This window comes from Podarcis gaigeae (genome assembly GCF_964106915.1).
Source record: "Podarcis gaigeae genome assembly, chromosome: 6".
Taxonomy (NCBI): Eukaryota; Metazoa; Chordata; class Lepidosauria; order Squamata; family Lacertidae; genus Podarcis; species Podarcis gaigeae.
The window spans coordinates 15,796,783-15,816,008 of NC_139682.1; the positions used below are offsets into that span (position 1 = coordinate 15,796,783).

Genomic DNA, 19,226 nt, shown 5'->3' on the forward strand with positions numbered 1-19,226 from the left:
GCCTCAGGCTTGTAAGTTACAGGGAACCAGGCAGAGGGCCTTCTCGGCAGAATTTCTTCCCTACACCTATATTGGGCAACCCTGTTTCCTTGGAGATACACTTAAAACTAAACAAGCACCAGCAGGTAAATGTGTTATACATTTGATGTTAGCCGCTCTGAGCCCGGCTTCGGCTGGGGAGGGTGGGATTTTATATATATATATATATATATATATATATATATATGCAGGTTTTGGTGTCCTCGGGTGTCTTCCCGTGTAAAAGTTGGGGTGTCTAGGCGACGTTTCGACGAGGTCTCACTCGTCATCTTCAAGTTTCTCGTAGGTTCTTGTCAGCTGGAAGGTTTCCTCCCCGTAGAGGTAAGATATTTGCTTTCGTAGATTTTCACGGGTAGATTTTCGTAGATTTTGAAGATGACGAGTGAGACCTCGTCGAAACGTCGCCTAGACACCCCAACTTTTACACGGGAAGACACCCGAGGACACCAAAACCTGCATTCCTGTACCCGTGAAAATCTACGAAAGCATATATATATATATATATATATATATATATATATATATATATATTAGTGGTGCCCTCCCTGTGGAACGCCTTCCCACCAGATGTCAAAGAGAACAACAACTACCAGACTTTTAGAAGATACCTGAAGGCAGGCCTGTTTAGGGAAGCTTTTAATATTTGATGTATTACAGTATTTTAATATTTTTTGGGAAGCCGCCCAGAGTGGCTGGGGAAGCCCAGCCAGATGGGCGGGGTATAAATAATAAATAAATTATTATTATTATTATTATTATAAAATAGGGTTGTATTTTTTTTCTTGATTCTCTTCTTTTCTCTTTTGTAAACCACTTTGAGGGTTGGTTTTTTTAAAAAAATAATAAGCAGTGTATACATTTTATTAACTAACTAAATAAAAATCTGAACCCTGTTTTTCCGGGTCCCAATCTAACACACTAACCACTACATCACTCAGACAGACCCTATTTGCCAGGGACATCCCTGATTTACAGAATCCGTCCTGGTATCTGAATTGATCCCGGAAGGTCCCACTTTTCCTTAGGCTGCCCCTGTTTTCATCAGAGAAATGTTGGAGGGTATGCACGAGCTCTGAATTTCTTCCCTATACCTATATTGGGCAACCCTGTTTCCTTGGAGATACACTTAAAACTAAATGAACACCAGCAGGTAAATAAATGCAAAAATCCCTGTGCAAGACCCTCACTATAGTTACAAGTCAGCGAATGAGCATCTGTGAGTAATACAATGTGACTGAGCTACTTCATCTCTGAAGTGACAGTCACAAATAATGCTTTTTAACAAAGTGTAGCAGCTTTGGGCTATCCTTTCATTATGCTGAATGGAAACAATTTGAAGTTGAATATGGGGTTAAGGCCATTGTGGGAAGCCATCCTTTGATAATAAGTGGGGAAGCTTGAGAAAAACTGTGATATGAAAGTCCTGACAAAAGGGAGAAGTGCGTACAGATTGAAATGAATCCTGTGCCCAGTGGCGTGGCGTGGGGGGTGCAGGGGGGCCCGGCCGCACCGGGCGCAACATCTGGGTGTTAGGGTTAGGGGGTGCAAATCCACGGGTTAGGGGGTGCAAATTACTTGCCTTGCCCCGGGTGCTGACAACCCACGCTACACCACTGCCTGTGCCAAAACCTGTTGTTGTTGTGTTTTTTTAATTCTCTATCAATTAACAAGAAAAGAAGCTGCATTTGAAAATTATCATAGAAAGTTTCAGTGAAATTTTCCTGGAAAGGGTGGAGGGCATTTGCTGCACTTTCCTTAATTTCAAAAGGTGTTTCTGAGCGCCCTTTCACTCTCCAAATGACCTCTCAAGCGTTCTGCATTCTGTAGCCCTGCTGGGTGACTGTGTTAAATGAGAATTTCATGATGTACTAAGCTGGGCTTTCCTGAAATAATGGGGAAGTGGGGATACTTCTGTGATGTAATTAACATCTGTTAATTTAAAAAAAATAAGTTCTTTTACTTTTAAAGAAATCAACAACGAAATATTTTTAAAAGAAAAAGAAAGCACTTCCCTTAAAATCAACATCAGCGATTTCATCGATCTCAGCAGCTCAATAGCCAGCCTTCCTGACCTCATGTACTTCAATTAAAGCTCAGGGGTTTATTTTCAAATTGTAGCCAGTTTTCAGTGAGATAGGGTTTTTGTTTTGTGTTTTTGTTTTTACATCAATTTCCTGTCTGTGTGCAGCCCACAGCTTTTTCCTTCAGGCTATCAAACTCTTTATAAGCTTTATCATCATGGTTGCTGTTAAACTAATAGAAAACCCACTGTCAGAGTGTGGATTCTTATATACCTGTCAGGGAACTGCCATCAGAGCTAGAGGCGGAGGGAAAGCTCCAGAGGGATGCCGGAGAGGGTCCCAGTAGGGAGAGAGGCAGCCCATCTGCTGGGGAAGGAAATCAGCGTAACACCAGTGGAGAAGGGGGGCAGATGGGGGAATCGGAGAGGAGGCTCCAGGACTCATCACCGGAGACCAGCGGGGAGAGCATGGGTACTCCGCTGCCCACATACTCCCTGCGCAGAAGACTTCCGCGCAGGGAGAGTAGGAGGAGACTTGGCGTCAAAGAACTTCTTTGCTGGAAGAAGTTCAAGAAACGCCCACTGGCGGATTCTGCCAGCGATTGAGACAGCCACGGGTGAGAGGCTGTCCAGACAGAAAGGGTTCAGCTAGGCAACCTAGCCAGGAGTGGCGGCAACTTACGCACGAGCAACCCCTAGAACCATTACAGCACCCAAAATGGTACTTGGTGGAAATGCCAAGATTTTGACAAAGCGTTAATTTTGACAGCTGAAGACCTCAATAACTGCTGGAACATCTCTCCAGTTTTAATGTACCCTGAACCTTAAATCTTCTTCTGATACGTTTCTCCAAGTCCTCACTCTGAGGGAATCTTGGAGAATGTGCTTCCCACCTGTGGACAGCTCTCCCCAAGGAGGTCCACCACCAGGTGCCTTCAATGACATTTTTTCAGCACCAGGTAAAGACTTACCTTTCACCAACCACCCAGAACTGAGATGATGTTTTGCTGTTAGCGTGGTGCCAAAGCTTCCTTGCGGCATTATGGAGAGGGTTGTACATATATTAATGATTGCAGCCATTTTGTATGTGTTACTCCAAGGGTATTGTACATGCCACTCCCAATAGCTGCTGAATGGTAACAAGATTCCAGGGGGTTCTAGGCGCTTACCGTTGGGAAATCAAGCCACTGCTGACACTAGTGTCTTTAAGAAATATGGTAGGTTTGTTTTTTTGACACATATTTACACCTACAGCCTTCAGTGGAGGGGGTGCAGAACATGACATCCCAAGAGTGTCCCTCATTTTTCCTCTTATAGCTCCAGCAAGTTTAGGCCCATAGTAACAGTCAGTCATGGCTCCCAGTCTCTTGGTGCAGAACTCCTCTGCATGGAATTCTCTTTACTTCCTCCTTCTTGTTCCCAGAAGACCTTGCCAAAAAACCTCTGTGTGACATCATGCCCTTGTTTCCCTAGCAAGCTTCCCCTCACCTGTAGAGTCTTTTGTCTTGTAGATGGCTTAATGGCATCGTCTTCCTCTTCCCCTCAGAAAAACAAGCCCAGACTTTCAGCTCTGATTAAACCCTGGCACCCAAGAATCTAGAGGGGGGAAATCTGGAACCCAGAGACCTAGAGAATCTCTGTTCCCCAACTGGTTATGGGAACCAGGGCTCCCCCCCATCTGGAACTCACCAGAACTCACATGTAGGATCCATTGCCATTCTAAAAGAACGAGGGAGCTTTCACAGTGAGTTCTGGCACCTCTTTTTCTAGAAACCCACAGTGCCACAGGGACTCAGTTATACAGCTGCAAATAAAACGTTTTAAATGTGTTGTAAAGTGCAATATACAAATGTGACAGTAAGCTATGCAAAATCCAATGTACTTTTCAAAACTTTTTTTGAAAAAGCATTTCCACAGCGCTTTATATATGTGTGTAGATTCCACCCTGGACTGCCTCATGAGGGAAAGGGTTAACCCTCTTCCTTATGTGCTGTGATCCCAAGATCATTTCCCCTCCCACATGACTGCTAAAACTCCCATATACATAAATTACATGATCACATTTAATGCAACGTGTAGTTTCATCTTAAGAGCTACACAGCTCATTGAATTATAAGCAACCTCCATTCCTGAGGAATTTGTAATTTCTATGTTCATGAAGAACATTTTCAGAGAGTAAGAGCAATTGCAAAAGGAATGTGGTGAAAGGTTTTTCAGAATCACAAACCAGGTAAGGATCTCTCAAGAGCCAATATAACTGTAATTGACTTTGCTGTAGCGGGATGTAATAGTAGCCTCCCCTTGCTGGAAACTTTTCCTGCACACTAGAATGACTTGTCAATTATTGAGCTCATGCCCATTAATGTTGTATATGAAGCACAGAACCGTTGGCAGGTAATTTCAGAGCAGTTTTATCCAAGAGTTCATTGTGTCTTCTTTTTTCCAGCAGAGGAGCTTCAGAGAACATCAAGTACAAGTGAAATGAATGCCACAAATATGTTATTAAAATGACAACTCCCCCAAATGCAATTGGGTTCCAGCAGAGCATATAGCAAGCAGGATCGCAATAAAGAATCTTAAGAATAGGGACAGCTCAGATTGTCAAAGAAGCCTTGTTTATCCTCCGTGAGCTGCTCTCCAGAGTTTCAGAAAGGCCTTTTCTAGCCCTACCTGGAGATGCTGATGATTGAACCCAGGACAGTTTGCAATCTAAGCATGTGGTCTACCACAGAATTGCAGCCCTTCCCCAAACAGTGATATTGATGCCCTGAAGCATTTGTGGAACCTGATACTTGGTGGTATCAGGCTGATGCCACGCAAGAAACTGCTATCCAAACCTTGCCCCATAGATCTCTGCCTCACAAATGTGCTCTTCAGAGGTTACCTATGTTTATGCGGCATATAAATTCTGTTAAACAAAGAAGCACTGCTGAGAGTACCACCACATGCTCCAGAGGTGCATTTAATTTACACTAGCAACAGGGTTTCTAGTGTTGCAGCTGCAGCCCTCTGGAATCAATTAGCAGGTAATTGGACAGGTAACTAGCCTCTTATCATTTAAGTAACTACTTATTCGAGAGAGCTTTCCCTCTGAAGTATTCAATTTATGAAAATAATAATAATGCCCCACATAATCGATCACATGACATGACCAGTTGAATGGCAATGTTCATTAACTTTGGGAGGGCAGCCCCTTTAAATATTTTAGTGGGGAGGGGCAAAGGGACCTCAGCCCCTAGGAGTTGGCTCCTATGTTTCTGGCTGTGAAATGGTTTATAAACATGTTAAATTAATACAGTTGATTCTAACTAAGTTTCACTCAGTGGAGACTCATGGGAATTAATAAAGATAAGTTTGTCATGCCTATTAATTTCAGTGGGCCTAATTTGAGTTATAATAATAATAATAATAATAATAATAATAATAATAATAATAATTTATTATTTATACCCCACCCATCTGGCTGGGTTTCCCCAGCCATTTTGGGCAGCTTCCAACAAAATATTTAAATACAATAATGCATCAAATATTAAAAGCTTCCCTAACTAACATTGAATACAACCCACAATATGGGATGCGGGTGGTGCTGTGGTCTAAACCACTGAGCCTCTTGGGCTTGCTGATCAGAAGGTCAGCAGTTTGAATCCCCATGACGGGGTGAGCTCCCGTTGCTCTGTCCCAGCTCCTGCCAACCTAACAGTTCAAAAGCATGCCAGTGCAAGTAGATAAATAGGTACCACTGCGGCAGGAAGATAAATGGCATTTCTGTGCACTCTGGCTTCCATCACAGTGTTCTTAGGGTTTTCTTTTAATTTGAAAACAGAAAATTAATTCCACCCCCCAGGAGGTAGGAAGGTGGGGCTGATTATAGAATCAGCTATGCATCAGTTTTCTCTAGGAGCAACTCTATGCTCCTAGAAATTCCAGCGGGTGCAGAATGCCGCGGCGAGACTCCTTATGGGGTCCTCGCCACGGGATCACATTGACCTGGTGCTATACCAGCTGCACTGGCTCCTGGTGGAGTACAGGATCAGGTTTAAGGTGCTGGTTTTAACCTTTAAAGCCCTATACGGCCTAGGACCCTCATACCTATGGGACCGTCTCTCCTGGTATGTCCCACGGAGGACCTTACGGTCTTCAAATAAAAACATACTGGAGATCTAAGGCCGTAGGGAGGTTAGGCTGGCCTCAACCAGAGCCAGGGCTTTTTTGGCTGTGGCCCCGATCTGGTGGAACGCTCTGTCATAAGAGACTAGGGCCTTGCGGGACTTGACATCTTTCTGCAGAGCTGTTCCACCAGACCTTTGGCTGAGGCACAGTCTGAACCCCTCCTTTTGTAATCCTCATAGAACTCTAGCCCAGTGGTTGCCATTCATTTGACTCTGAATTGATTTTAGAATGAACTGATTTTAGAATGTATTTAATTAAATGATTACGATTTTATGTAAAGTGTGTTATTTTTACTGTTGTTAGCTGCTCTGAGCCCGACTTTGGCTGGGGAGGGTGGGATATAAATACCGTATTTTTTGCACCATAACACTCACTTTTTTCCTCCTAGAAAGTAAGGGGAAATGTCTGTGTGTCTTATGGAGGGAATGCCTACGGGTGGCATGCCTACGGATTTTCCTCCTCTAAAAACTATGTGCGTGTTATGGTCGGGTGCGTGTTATAGAGCGAAAAATACGGTAAATTATTATTATTATAATTTATTATTCAGTTGTTGTCCCAAGAATGCATTGTCTTAAACATTATAATTATGTTTTATATAAAGATGGGGAACATAGAAGATGTTGATCAGAAGAGGTAAAAAAAATTACCTCTATAGAAGGGCCATAGCTCAGTGGTAGAGTATTTGTCTTGCACATAGAAGGTTCCAGTTTTCATCCCTGGCATCTCCAGGTAGGGCTAGGAAGGCTCCGCTCTTTCAATCCATGTAGATAATATAGAGATAGATGGACCACTGGATCTGACTCAGTATACTCAGTATAAGGTAGATTCCTTAGTTCCTATGCTACACTTATCACATGCTTGTGGGGGCAGAAAGTATTCGGTAATAATAATAACATTATTATTAATACCCTGCCCATCTGGCTGGGTTTCACCAGCCATTCTGGGATGCTCTCAATAGAATACTAAAAATATGACAAAACATATTATATTAAACACTTTTCTAAAGAGGGCTGCCTTCAGATGTCTTCTAAAAGTCAGGTAGTTGTTTATTTCCTTGACATCTGATGGGAGGGTGTTTCACAGGGTGGGTGTCACTACCGAGAAGGCCCTCTGCCTGGTTCCCTGCAACCTTGCTTCTCACAGTGAGGGAACCGCCAGAAGGTCCTTGGAGCTGGACCTCAGTGTCCAGGCTGGATGATGGGGGGTGGAGACGCTCCTTCATGGTAGCATGGATTTGTTCCTGCACTTTGTTACAGAGAACAAGCAGCTAAAGGGACAGCATTTTCAATCCTTATTGGGGGTTGCTACTCATATCCCTTGGGAAGTGGGTGGCACTTTGGTTTAAACTACCGAGCCTCTTGGGTTTGCTGATCAGAAGGTTGGTGGTTTGAATCTGCACAATGGTGGTGAGGTCCTGTTGCTCTGTCCCAGCTTCTGCCAACCTAGCAGTTCAAAAGCACATCAAAGTGCAAGTAGGTAAATAGGTACCACAGCGGTGGGAAGGTAAACAGTGTTTCTGTGAGCTGTGGCTTCTGTCACAGTGTCCCGTTGCACCAGAAGCAGTTTAGTCATGCTGGTCACAGGACCCCAAAAGCTGTCTGTCGAAAAACGCCAGCTCCCTTGGCCTGAAAAGTGAGATGAGTGCCACATCTCATAGTCATCTTTGACTGGACTTAACCGTCCAGGGCTCCTTTACCTTTTACCCCTTTACCCATATCCTTTCAAAGACAACTATATTACATCCAACAAGTGTGCATTTTGTTTAAGTAGGGGTGTTCACACATTGCATCCAACCAGTGTACAATTTGCGTACCTGTGTACAAAATAGCTGAGCTGAACAAGTGTGCACTCTGTCACACAGATATTTGCATACATGTAGAGACAGCTTGTGCCTGTGTTCACTGTGTACAAGCCTTCTGTGTACACAAATAGATGAGCTGCATGATCCTACAGTTATTCACATGTAACCTTCAATGAGTGTACAGTCCGTGTACCTGTGTGCACAATAATTTATTTATTAAATTATATTATTTACCATGCCATAAAATAGCAGGCCTGTGTACAACAATATGCATACAATAAAAGAGTTGAGCTGTACAAATAAACAGGTGTTCACTCTTTGAACAAGTCTACTGTCAGGGAAAGCTTAGCGAACACACCATCCTAGAAGCTAGAAAAGAACTGTGTTTTCTCTCTCTCTCTCAATAATGGAACAGCAATAGAATACACTCTTAGGAAACAAATGTGATCTCAGATTTGCTGGCATCCTTTAAGGAATTACAATGTTTGCAGGCAATGAGAGTTGTCACCTGACTGTATCTTTCTCATGTTTGTTCTGAGAACACAAGGATGAGTGCCTAAAGTCTTTTTCAACAGCAGTTCTGTGACTTGCTAGCTTTTCGTCTGTCTGGCAAAAAAAGTGTGGCATTCATCATACAGCCTGCTCCAGAGAAGACCTTTAGCACAGTGCATGCACTGAAAAAGCAGCAGCAGCAACTATGATTTGCTAGCACGTAGTAAAAAAGGATATTATTTACAGTGTAATCCTAATCAGGTTTACTCTTTTGCATAAAGAGTAATATTTACCCTTATGTAATGTTCATGGGACTGCAGCCAGGTCACACAGTTCTGTACGGTGTTCAAAGGAGCTCCCCCCCCCCCATATGTGTAGCTAGGATAGCCAAACCTTCAGCCAATGTTAGAAGTTTCGTAGATCCTTTTCATAGGTCCTTGTCAGGTGCAACTTGCCAAGTGCCTGCAGTGTCACACAACACAAGAAAGTATATCTGCTGAAATTTTATTATATGCAACAGTGAGAAGCACGGGCGCCGGGATACTGTAATTTACACCAGTTCCTCTCAAGTACTGCAATTCTGTGATCCCTACAAAAGTGCAAGCACACTGCATTAATGTACTCTTTTGCCATTTAGTTTTTAAAAACTGAAAGGTGGCAAGCAGCGAGGAAATCATAGCTCTTCCCCTGTTACCCTCAGTCCTTAAGCCTTTCCCCTTTATCATTCTTAGCAATGACACCTTCAGACAGTACTTAGGATTTTTGCCTCAAAGCTAGCCACCTAATGCCTTCATAGACAGCAGAAGGTTAGCACTTCAGAGCATGCACTGTCCTGAGCCTATGCCGTAACAGCAGCAGAATATTTCCTTGAACGTCTTTCGCATTTCCAAGCTCCGGAAGGCATAAATGAGAGGATCGATGACCGAGTTGCACATGATAAGGACCAGGTATGTGTTGAAATGTGAGGTGTAGCAAACACAGTGTGGGTTGGTTGGGCAGGAGATGATCAGAATGAGATGAAGGAAGAAAGGAGCCCAGCAGACAACAAAGACCCCGAGGAGAATAGTGATTGTGACTGCCCCTTTCATACAGGTACGCTGGTGGGGGGCTCCATCCACCGGGAGGGCTGCGATGCGCTTGACGTGCAAGCGCGCAAACAGAAACATGTGGACGTACAGCGAGGCCATGAGGAAAAGCATGGTGAAGAACATGGTGATGAGGCAGACAATGACAGTTTTGCTCTCGTAGTAGACAATGAACATGATGCCACAAAAGATGCAGGCGACCCAGATGAGCCCGATGAGAGCCAGGGCTTTCTTCACAGTCATGATGCTGTGGTAGCGGAGTGCATAGAAAATGGTAATGTACCTGTCGATGGCTATGACCAAAAGGTTGCATATGGAGGCAACCAAAGAGATGCAGATCATTGAGTCAAAGACATTGTCCATATGTTGGATGAAGCGGTCCTCCATGGTGAGATAGCCATTGCTCAGGATGGCAATCATGATGGTTTCCAGGGCATTGGACATACTCACCAGTATGTCTGCTGCAGCCAGGCTACAGAGGAAAAAGTACATGGGGGAATGCAGGTTGCCGTTTTTGATCACGGCAAGGATGACGAGGATGTTCTCCAGAAGGCTGATGACCCCCAGGGTCAAGAAGACCTCGGCTTTAATGAACACCTTTTCGCAGAATCCATTGTCGCTCCTGCTGTCGAGAAGGACCGAATCGTTGAGCTCTTCAGTGGCATTAACCAACACAGGCTGAAAAGTTAGAGCCCAGCGTACCGTCGTGTTCATCGTTAAGGGACGGCGTTCAGCTTTGCAAGCGGTTATGGAAGCAGCATCTGTAAAAAGAGAGAATCGTTCAGAATTGCTCTAGTGCTCTTTATCGAATGAGATCAAGGAATACTTGATTGGGGAAAAGTCCTCTTCATTCAATCCACCAGCTGGGGGATTGCTGGGGGAAGAAAAGCCCCCTCTTTCAGTGAAATCAGATGAAACAGCAAATGGTACAGAAATTTATGAAAGTTGAAATCATGGCAACAATAGCTCCCTTTATGATTCACCTGTTGAATTTATAGTGACTGTCCTTGTGATATGCTCCCATGTCCTGGGACTGCGGTTGGAGCGGAGATTTAAAAAGCACTTCACAGCATCTCTTCCTGATTCATCTGAGAGAAGGAGGGCAGGAACAGTAAAAGAGCATTGGGTTTTATACATTCATGAATGGGGGAAAAACACTCCTACTTAATCTTCTGTGTCTCACAATGACCATTGGAGAGCAAGTTCCTCTTTGACTGACAGTTACAATTCCCATTGCTCCAAGTCTCTGCTGCAAAACTATTTGGTGCCCTCTGCAGATCAGAAAGATAATATGTACACTTTTTAAAAAAGCCTGTCATTAGTCTATTACATGACAACCGAGAAAAACATTCAAATATAGCTGAGAAGAAAAATTACAGGTTCTGGGTGTATAATTAATCTACATTTAAAGTGCATTTGTGACAACATTCGCTCCTCACTGTTGTTTTTTCATTCCAAAAGGCTGTCAGTGGTTGTCAGATTTCCAGGAGGAATAATGCATCACATTTTTCCAATCGAAGGATATATGTATCAGAGCAGTAAGCTAAAGATGCAGTCTTAACTCCTAATCCATGTTGCTGGAAGAGGTTAGAATAGAATAGAGCAGAGGTTCCCAAGCTTTTTAGGCTACCACCCCATTGGTTCCATAAACTCATCCACTACCTTATTAGTAACAACTAAGCAGAGACATCACCTTGCCAACAAAGGTCTGTATAGTTAAAGCTATGGTTTTTCCAGTAGTGATGTATGGAAGTGAGAGCTGGACCATAAAGAAGGCTGATCACTGAAAAATTGATGCTTTTGAATTATGGTGCTGGAGGAGACTCTTGAGAGTCCCATGGACTGCAAGAAGACCAAACCTATCCATTCTTAAGGAAATCAACCCTGAGTGCTCACTGGAAGGACAGATCCTGAAGCTGAGACTCCAATACTTTGGCCACCTCACAAGAAGAGAAGACTCCCTGGAAAAGACCCTGATGTTGGGAAAGATGGAGGGCACAAGGAGAAGGGGACGACAGAGGATGAGATGGTTGGATAGTGTTCTCGAAGCTACCAGCATGAGTTTGACCAAACTGCGGGAGGCAGTAGAAAACAGGAGTGCCTGGCGTGCTCTGGTCCATGGGGTCACGAAGTGTCGGACACGACTAAACGACTAAACAACAACAAATTTATTTGAAATCCAATTTTAACTATTTAGTTTAATTCAACAAAATTAATGAACTTGATCCAGTGATATTAGCTTTTCAAAGTATGATAGTCATTTACACTTCAAGCACCCCCTGCCAACCCTTGTCTTCTTAGTGCCTCACTAGTTAATCTCCCTGTGGCCTGCAGGCAGCAGCACCCTCTTTAGGAACCCATAGAGTAGACCAGGGGTCAGCAAACTCTCTCAGACCTTTTGGGGGGTAGGACTATATTTTGAAGGGGGAAAAAATGAACGAATTCCAATGCCCCACAAATAACCCAGAGATGCATTTTAAATAAAAGCACACATTCTACTCATGTAAAAACATGCTGATTCTTGGACCAACCGCGGGCCAGATTTAGAAGGCGATTGGGCCAGATCCGGCCCCCAGGCCTTAGTTTGCCTTCCCATGGAGTAGAGATCCTTATGTGTTTCTGGCCTCCACCAGCAGAGGGCACCCTGCCACAAGGGAGGCCGCCCACTGCAGCTGCAGAAAACATGGCCCAGAATAGCTCAGAAAAGGAATGGTATGGGAGCGAGAGTAGAGCTAGGCTAACCATAGGTTCCTCTGGATCCTAAGGCTGTCTAGCTCCTGGCATGGGGCCACATTCAGGCATCATGGCTGCACCACCTAGAAGCTGGTGAAGCAGAATTTGTCAACAAAGCTTTCCCCTGCCCTCTTCTGCTGTGGCTGGAATAAGAGGCAAGACTTCAGATGTGACAATGGCTCCTCTGCTTCTGCCTTTCTGCTCCCTGGCCAGAGTTAGGATTGCTGTGTTGCTCATTAACCACTCATTATGTCAAAGCTTTCTGCATCATTCCCTGCTGAATGCTTTGTTATTATTTTCCCCACACTGCTATGATCATTTTCTTCACAAACTCTCAAGAAGCAGTTTTTTTTTAAATAACAAAAATAGTCCTCATCCCAAGGCTCTTCAGTGCATCTCATCTGTATCACTCCAACACTTCCTTGTCTACATGGCATTAGCTCCTTGGATATCTCTTGTGGTTTTCTTCTGAGATGTCACCTCAGCATTGGCTATTGATGGTCCCTGTAATTACAGTTAAGGCAAACTGTCATGGACAAAATACTCCATTGCATTTTCCCCCAAGGTGGGGGGCAGAAATTCCAACCTGTTGCTACAATGCTCTTGAGAAAAGCCAAGGAGAAACATATTTTTTCATTTCTCCACATGCCGAAAGTGGAAAAATCTGAAACGAAAGAAGAACGAAGGTTGTATAAAGAGCTGGTACAACTCTAGGATTCTTGACCCATCACCCTCATGAAATCTAAGTAAACCCAACAAGTGTTATTCAGTGCCAGTCATACTCAGAGTAGACGTATTGAAGCTAATGGACATGTACTTAGGTCTATTCATTTTAATAGGTCTACTTTGAGAGGAACCTAGTTGAGTACCACCCAATGTGTGCCATGGTTTGTGTTGTCCCATTTCCACCTTTTCTGGCTGTATCATGTGGAACCAGGAGTGAAACAACAACTCTGTGACTCCTGTAACATGTATTTATGAAGGGAGCAATCCTAACTCGCCCCCTCAGCTTGGTGAGGCCTTTGCTGTGCCCATAGCCCTGCCACATATGGTGGCTGCAATGGCAGGCAGAGAGACTGCTGTGCTGGCCTGTGACTGGACCCAGGTTAGGCCTGATGTCGTCTCGTGATGGCAGCAGGGAAGGCTTGGGATTCAATGGCTCTTGGGCTACCACAGCCCCTGGTCCCTGTTAGAATTCCTGCTCCATGATTGCAGTCATGGGATTTTTGTCTATCACATGACAGTATATGTTTTGACTCCACAGTGTGGGAAGTGATGGAGACAGGATGTCTGTGTTACTGTGTTCTGTGAAGTGGGACTGTTGTGCTTTGTTCTTTTTCTCTTTGCTGTCTGATGCTAGAGAGAGAGGGAGCCATGTTGCAGTGCTCCATGTGTGTTTAACTAAAAGTAGATTAGCCAAAATACTGAGTTGCTGAGGTCTGTTACACAACTGCGAAGACTCTGCGGATCCCTAAGTGTGCCGATGTCTGTTGGCATCGGTCGCTGTGATGTTCGGGCAGAAGAAAGCTTTTGAAGCTCCCGAACAATCGACCAGGAGGGAGGGAACATTCCAGTTGGGCATGTGTCTCTGCCAGGGTCCTACTCGAGAGTAGGATAAGCTCCTGACAGTCCCTCCCTGCTCCCAGAAAGGCCTGCATGTTTGGTAGATGGAAGGGGAAACTTTGAGCCAGCATCATTCCATAGGTGGTAACTGATGGGCAGCTGACTGAAACAGCCTGGGCTTGGTGGAGGGACAACTCCATGCCTTCTAATTCCACCCCACCCCAATCCAAAGGGGGTTTGCAGTGCTTTGTTAAATTTGCATTCCAACAGTTTGACTTCCTGCCTGTAAGGCACACTCCTTCATTGTATCACGAGGCAGATACAATGTTAATTCAGAATTAAGCTCTATCGATTTCATGTTTGCAAAGTAAGTGTCTACATCGGCCTTGGAATGGTGGAGAGTAATTTTATGGGTGGTGGTGGAGCAGGTTAAGGAATTTATATTCAACCCTTTAACTCCCTTCCTCCCAAAGAGGAATAGTTTCTGTGTGCTGACAGCCATCACATTTAATTTTTAAACACATATTGGATTTCCTATCATTTTAAACAACAACACAATTCAATCGTCAAATCATTTAAAAAAACCATAAACAAACAAGGCGCATAAGCAGCTCTCTCACACAAAAACACACTTTTGTAGCTTCCAATCAAGGAATAAGTATGCGAAAATCAATTGTTAAATGGCCCTGCTTAAATCCAATGGCTTTTATCCAAAAAAGACCAGTCACTCTCAGGTCCTGTAACAGACAATGAGACAAGTTAGTCACAATTAATTTAATGGATTTCAATGGGGCTTTGGCATGGACAATCTTCTTTTGATAAAGGGCTATTAGATTTACATACCCTCCAAGGACATTAATAGTATAATCCTAAATCCTAAAGCTTTAGAGAAAAGAATTCAATCTGCCAAGTAGGGGAAGCAAACAGTGCAGAGGAGACCCAATGTCCAATCTCCAAGCGGTGAGATTCCAGGGGTTCCAGGCACTTACCCCAGTGGCGTAGCGTGGGGGGCGCAGGGGGGGGGCCCGGCCGCACCGGGCGCAACATCTGGGGGTTAGGGTTAGGGGGCGCAAATCCACGGGTTAGGGGGCGCACATCCACGGGTTAGGGGGTACAAATTACTTGCCTTGCCCCGGGTGCTGACAACCCACGCTACGCCACTGACTTACCCAGAGTTTGGTTCCCTTGGAATGGAGGTGAGGTCACATGAGACTGTGGTGTCTTTAGTATATATGGTTTATATACAACCTGAACATAAGGGGCTCACTGCATCAACACCCCAAAAGGTCTTGCTTCTCCCTTGGATTCCAGCACAAATCGAGCCTGAGCCTGTGTCCCAGCTTTCAGCCTGCTTTCAGCTCACCTCACCCACAACTCCTCTCCTATAGTTTTTCTAGCTACCAGCCAGATGGTACTTTTACCTTTACTGCTTCCTTGGATCCAGCAGGGCTCCTTTTATGTTTTACAGTTTCCTTCTGGCTGATAATTTCGTTTTTAGGCAAATTGCTGGTTAATAGTCCAGAATGGTTTGCTGATGGAAATTAATGTTACAGAGGGTTCATTTCTTCATGCAAAGCAATAACACTGCCAAGGAGCTTTGGCACCATCCCTAAATGTCTGCAGTCCTCTGAAGACACTGTGGTTTAAATGTCTTAGTCTCAGACTCTGCCCTCCGCCTACTCTGGCAGCTCAGTTTTCACACCAGTTCTATTGACAGTAAAGAAGGGTTTGGTGCCATCTTCTGGCTTTCACAGTTATTTTAAAGGACAACTTCCTGGGAACGGATAATATAGTCACTGCATTAGACCCACAAGAGTAGAAAAACAGGGGGCAGAGAAGGCAGGGACTTCTACAGACCTACTAAGTCCCCCATCACAACATACCTATTCCTCCCAAACAAACTAGGGAAAATCCCCACAACAACAAACAGGTTTACACAGACCGTGCTTAAAGCACGGAAAGAAAAAGAAGGTAAACTGTCCCTAACCCCATCCCCACTAATACCCCTGGCAGACCACCTATTGTTCCACCACACAGCACAAAACCTCCAGATAAAAACCTGGCAGGCCAAAGGCTTATACCGCCTAGTGGACTTCTACAAAAACAACCAACCCTTATCAACACAAGAAATAAAAGACAAAGTAGGAGGCACCCAAATGCCCTGGCTAACATTGCATGCCCTCTTAAACAATCCAGTAGTAAAATCAGCAGCTAGGCCCTTAACCACCTCCGAAAACCTCTTCCTAACAACAAAAGGACATGGCAAAGGGATGGTATCTGCAATATATAAAATATTACTCCAAAATCCCACAGACCCCCTAGACATGATCAAAAAACAATGGGAGGACAACATAGGCTATGAGATTAACCCCATCCAATGGACCAGAATGTGGTCTAAACCTCCCTTTAAATACATATCAGTGAAAAGGAAATAACTCACTCTGAAACTCACAGATGATACCTAACACCATGGAAACTAGTGCTAATACGCCCAGGAACCTCAGCAAAATGCTGGAGAGGATGCACCTCCACAGGCACATACTTCCACATGTGGTGGGAATGTCCCCAAATCCAACTCTTCTGGACAGCAATCATAAAAGAAACATGCAAAATAACTAAGCATGTATTAGAAGTCATCCCAGAACTGGCCCTACTAAACATCTTTTAAGATAATAATGCCCACTCACATCATAAAGAGCTCATAACCCACCTACACTCAACAGCTAGAAATATCATAGCCAGACACTGGAGAGACACTGGAGAGACCTGTCAGGAGTAAGCATGGACCATTGGTAGCAAATAGTATGGGAAACAGTCTTATTAGAAAAACTAACCAATAAACTGAAACTGACATGGGGACAAATAGAAGAAGATGGCTCCTCTTTATAACATACACAGCCCAACAAGACAATGACAAGAATCCCCTGACAGCATACAAATCAATATGGCTAACCTGATACAAAAACACCTGCCCACCCCACTCACACATGAAAACCAAGTTTACCACAGCCAATCCCAAACAAACAACCATACCCTAGGCCAACCCCAACTTCTCTCACCACCAAAGGAACACAAGCAAATGGTAAAGAGAACCTGCACAAGCGACGATGACACAAAACCCCACACATAGATTAAGTAAAATAGAAACATCACCATCCGACTCCACCCCCACTCAACACTCCCCCTCCACCTCTTTCCCCCTTTTCTTCCTAATGTAACACTAATGTCTCAACAAATGAAACTGATCTGTAGAAAACGTAACTTGAAAAAAGAGATATTGCACATACTTTTGTAAACCAAGAAATCTGTAACAACAACAACAATGGTACAGAACAACTACATAGATAAAAATGCAGGCTTAGGTTTGAAAGCAAAAAATGAATGAAATGGGGGAAATAATTTGGGGGTAGCTGTGATTCCTGCACTCAAGGGGGTTGGACTACAATTCTATGATTCTACTTGGTGACATCTTGGGCTTCTTGAATGAACAGACAGAAGGGGAAGTGGCAGTCTTACCTGCATTTTGCTGATTTCAGCATCTGATTTTGCTGAAAGAACTGGGTTGCATTGCCTCCGGTGATAAAGTACTGCTTGTCACACAGGACCCTGGTCTCCTGACCCTAACACTTATCTAAGCTGGGGTGTCTCCTTCCAGTTCTATCCAAATACAAAGGGGTACTTAGAATGCCCACCTGGGATACTTGGCCTGCATGGCAAACTAATTCTGGCTCTCATTGATAAGAAAAAGCCAGAGGTCACTCCCTCCAAGGAGAGGTGAGAGAGCCTTTAAAAAGCCTTGGTCCCTGACCACTGAGCCACATTGTCTGGGGACTGCTGGGCATTGGAGTCCACAGGCTCCCCAGCTCTGTAATAGAGGGAATTTTAGAAACTGCAGCTTGCCATGCCACAGTGTTAAAAGGGGTGGAAAAAAAATCTGAACTTGAAAAAATATTGATGAACACATGCCTGGGAGCAATTCTCACTGAAGCCAATGCAACTTTATTCATGGTTAGGGCTATGCTGTGAAGCACTGGTGATTATCTTTAGCACTGCAGCCTTAAAGTAACAGGATTCCTATCTTTTATTATTTAAAAAGTGACCATCCTGAGTGATCTTTTTATTATTATCTAAAATGGTATGGAATGCCTTGTCCACTAGATGTCTCTATTGGCTTTCCATATTCATTCTCACGAGCTCTGCCAAAAGTTTATTCTACATTTAAACAAGACACACACAATAATTTAAATAATTAAATGCCAGGTTCTCTCCCCCCTCCTCTTCTTTATTCAGACATAATGCACAATAAAATCCCTCTGATTCAATCATCCTCAAGCTGTAATGCAAAATGCGGTCACACACACACGTGATTCCTTAAAAGTATATTGACAACACATGGTGTCCTCCAGAGAATCATGGGAACTGAAGTTTGTTAAAGGCATTGGGAATTGTAGCTCCGTGAGGGATAAGCTGTAGTTCTCAAGATTCTTTGGGGAAAATTGGATCATAATTTAACTGCACACATGGATGAACTTCCAAACTACATTTTCATTGACAAGACAAACGTGTGTGTGTGTGTGTGTGTGTGTGTGTGTGTGTATTTGTGTGTAAAATGTAAGATGTGATGCATGGATATCATACTGATCATGAACCAACTGATTTCAATAGGAAAGAGATAAAAGCAAGCCTATATTTCCCATTAAACTAAATGGGACTTGCAGCACAATTCTATACAAGTCTTCTGAATTCAGACTTGCTTCCAGATAAATGTGCATACATTTTCTAGGGCAGAAATGGGGAGCCTGTGGACCTCCTGATGTTGTGGTACTGCGGTTCCCATCATCCATGACCGATGGCCATACTGACTAGAGATGCTACGTCTAATGTAGAACATGGTCTATGTTCTGATTGCAGCTTTGATTTGCCTGGAATGTTGCATGTATGGATGAATGAATGGAACTGATAGTTGGGAGAATGTTTCATCTCTCCCCCCCCCCCTTTGCCCTTCCTAACGTTGGAATGTGGCCCTCAAAAGGTTGGCTGGATTCAAATCCAGCCCTTGGGTGGAAAGTGCTTCTGCATGCCCTACCCCAACCCAGTAGAAGATATAAACCTTCACAACTTGTGGCTTCCTAATCTGAATGCAGCCCATCTGTAGGTTGTCCATGTGCTCATCTTTACAGAGGGTTGTCCTCTACTCGAAGGGCTGATAGATGACAGTTGTATGTTTCAAAGACTATTCCCTCAGAAGGGCCACCCAGTCCAGGGCTGGTTTAAAGACAAAAAACAATAAGAGATACCATGGATATTTGTAGCTGCAGCTGGA

General features: G+C 43.9%; 1 protein-coding gene across 1 annotated transcript; it reads right to left on the reverse strand.

Moving 5' to 3' along the window:
• Nucleotides 1-8,866: 8,866 nt before the first annotated feature.
• Nucleotides 8,867-10,763, reverse strand: MC3R (melanocortin 3 receptor). Its single transcript, XM_083745958.1, has 2 exons — nucleotides 10,591-10,763; nucleotides 8,867-10,368 (listed from the first exon to the last, which is right to left on the reverse strand). The coding sequence occupies exons 1-2, from the start codon at nucleotides 10,742-10,744 to the stop codon at nucleotides 9,338-9,340; spliced, it is 1,185 nt and encodes a 394-aa protein (XP_083602084.1). The 5' UTR covers nucleotides 10,745-10,763; the 3' UTR covers nucleotides 8,867-9,337.
• Between the last annotated feature and the right edge of the window lie 8,463 nt (nucleotides 10,764-19,226).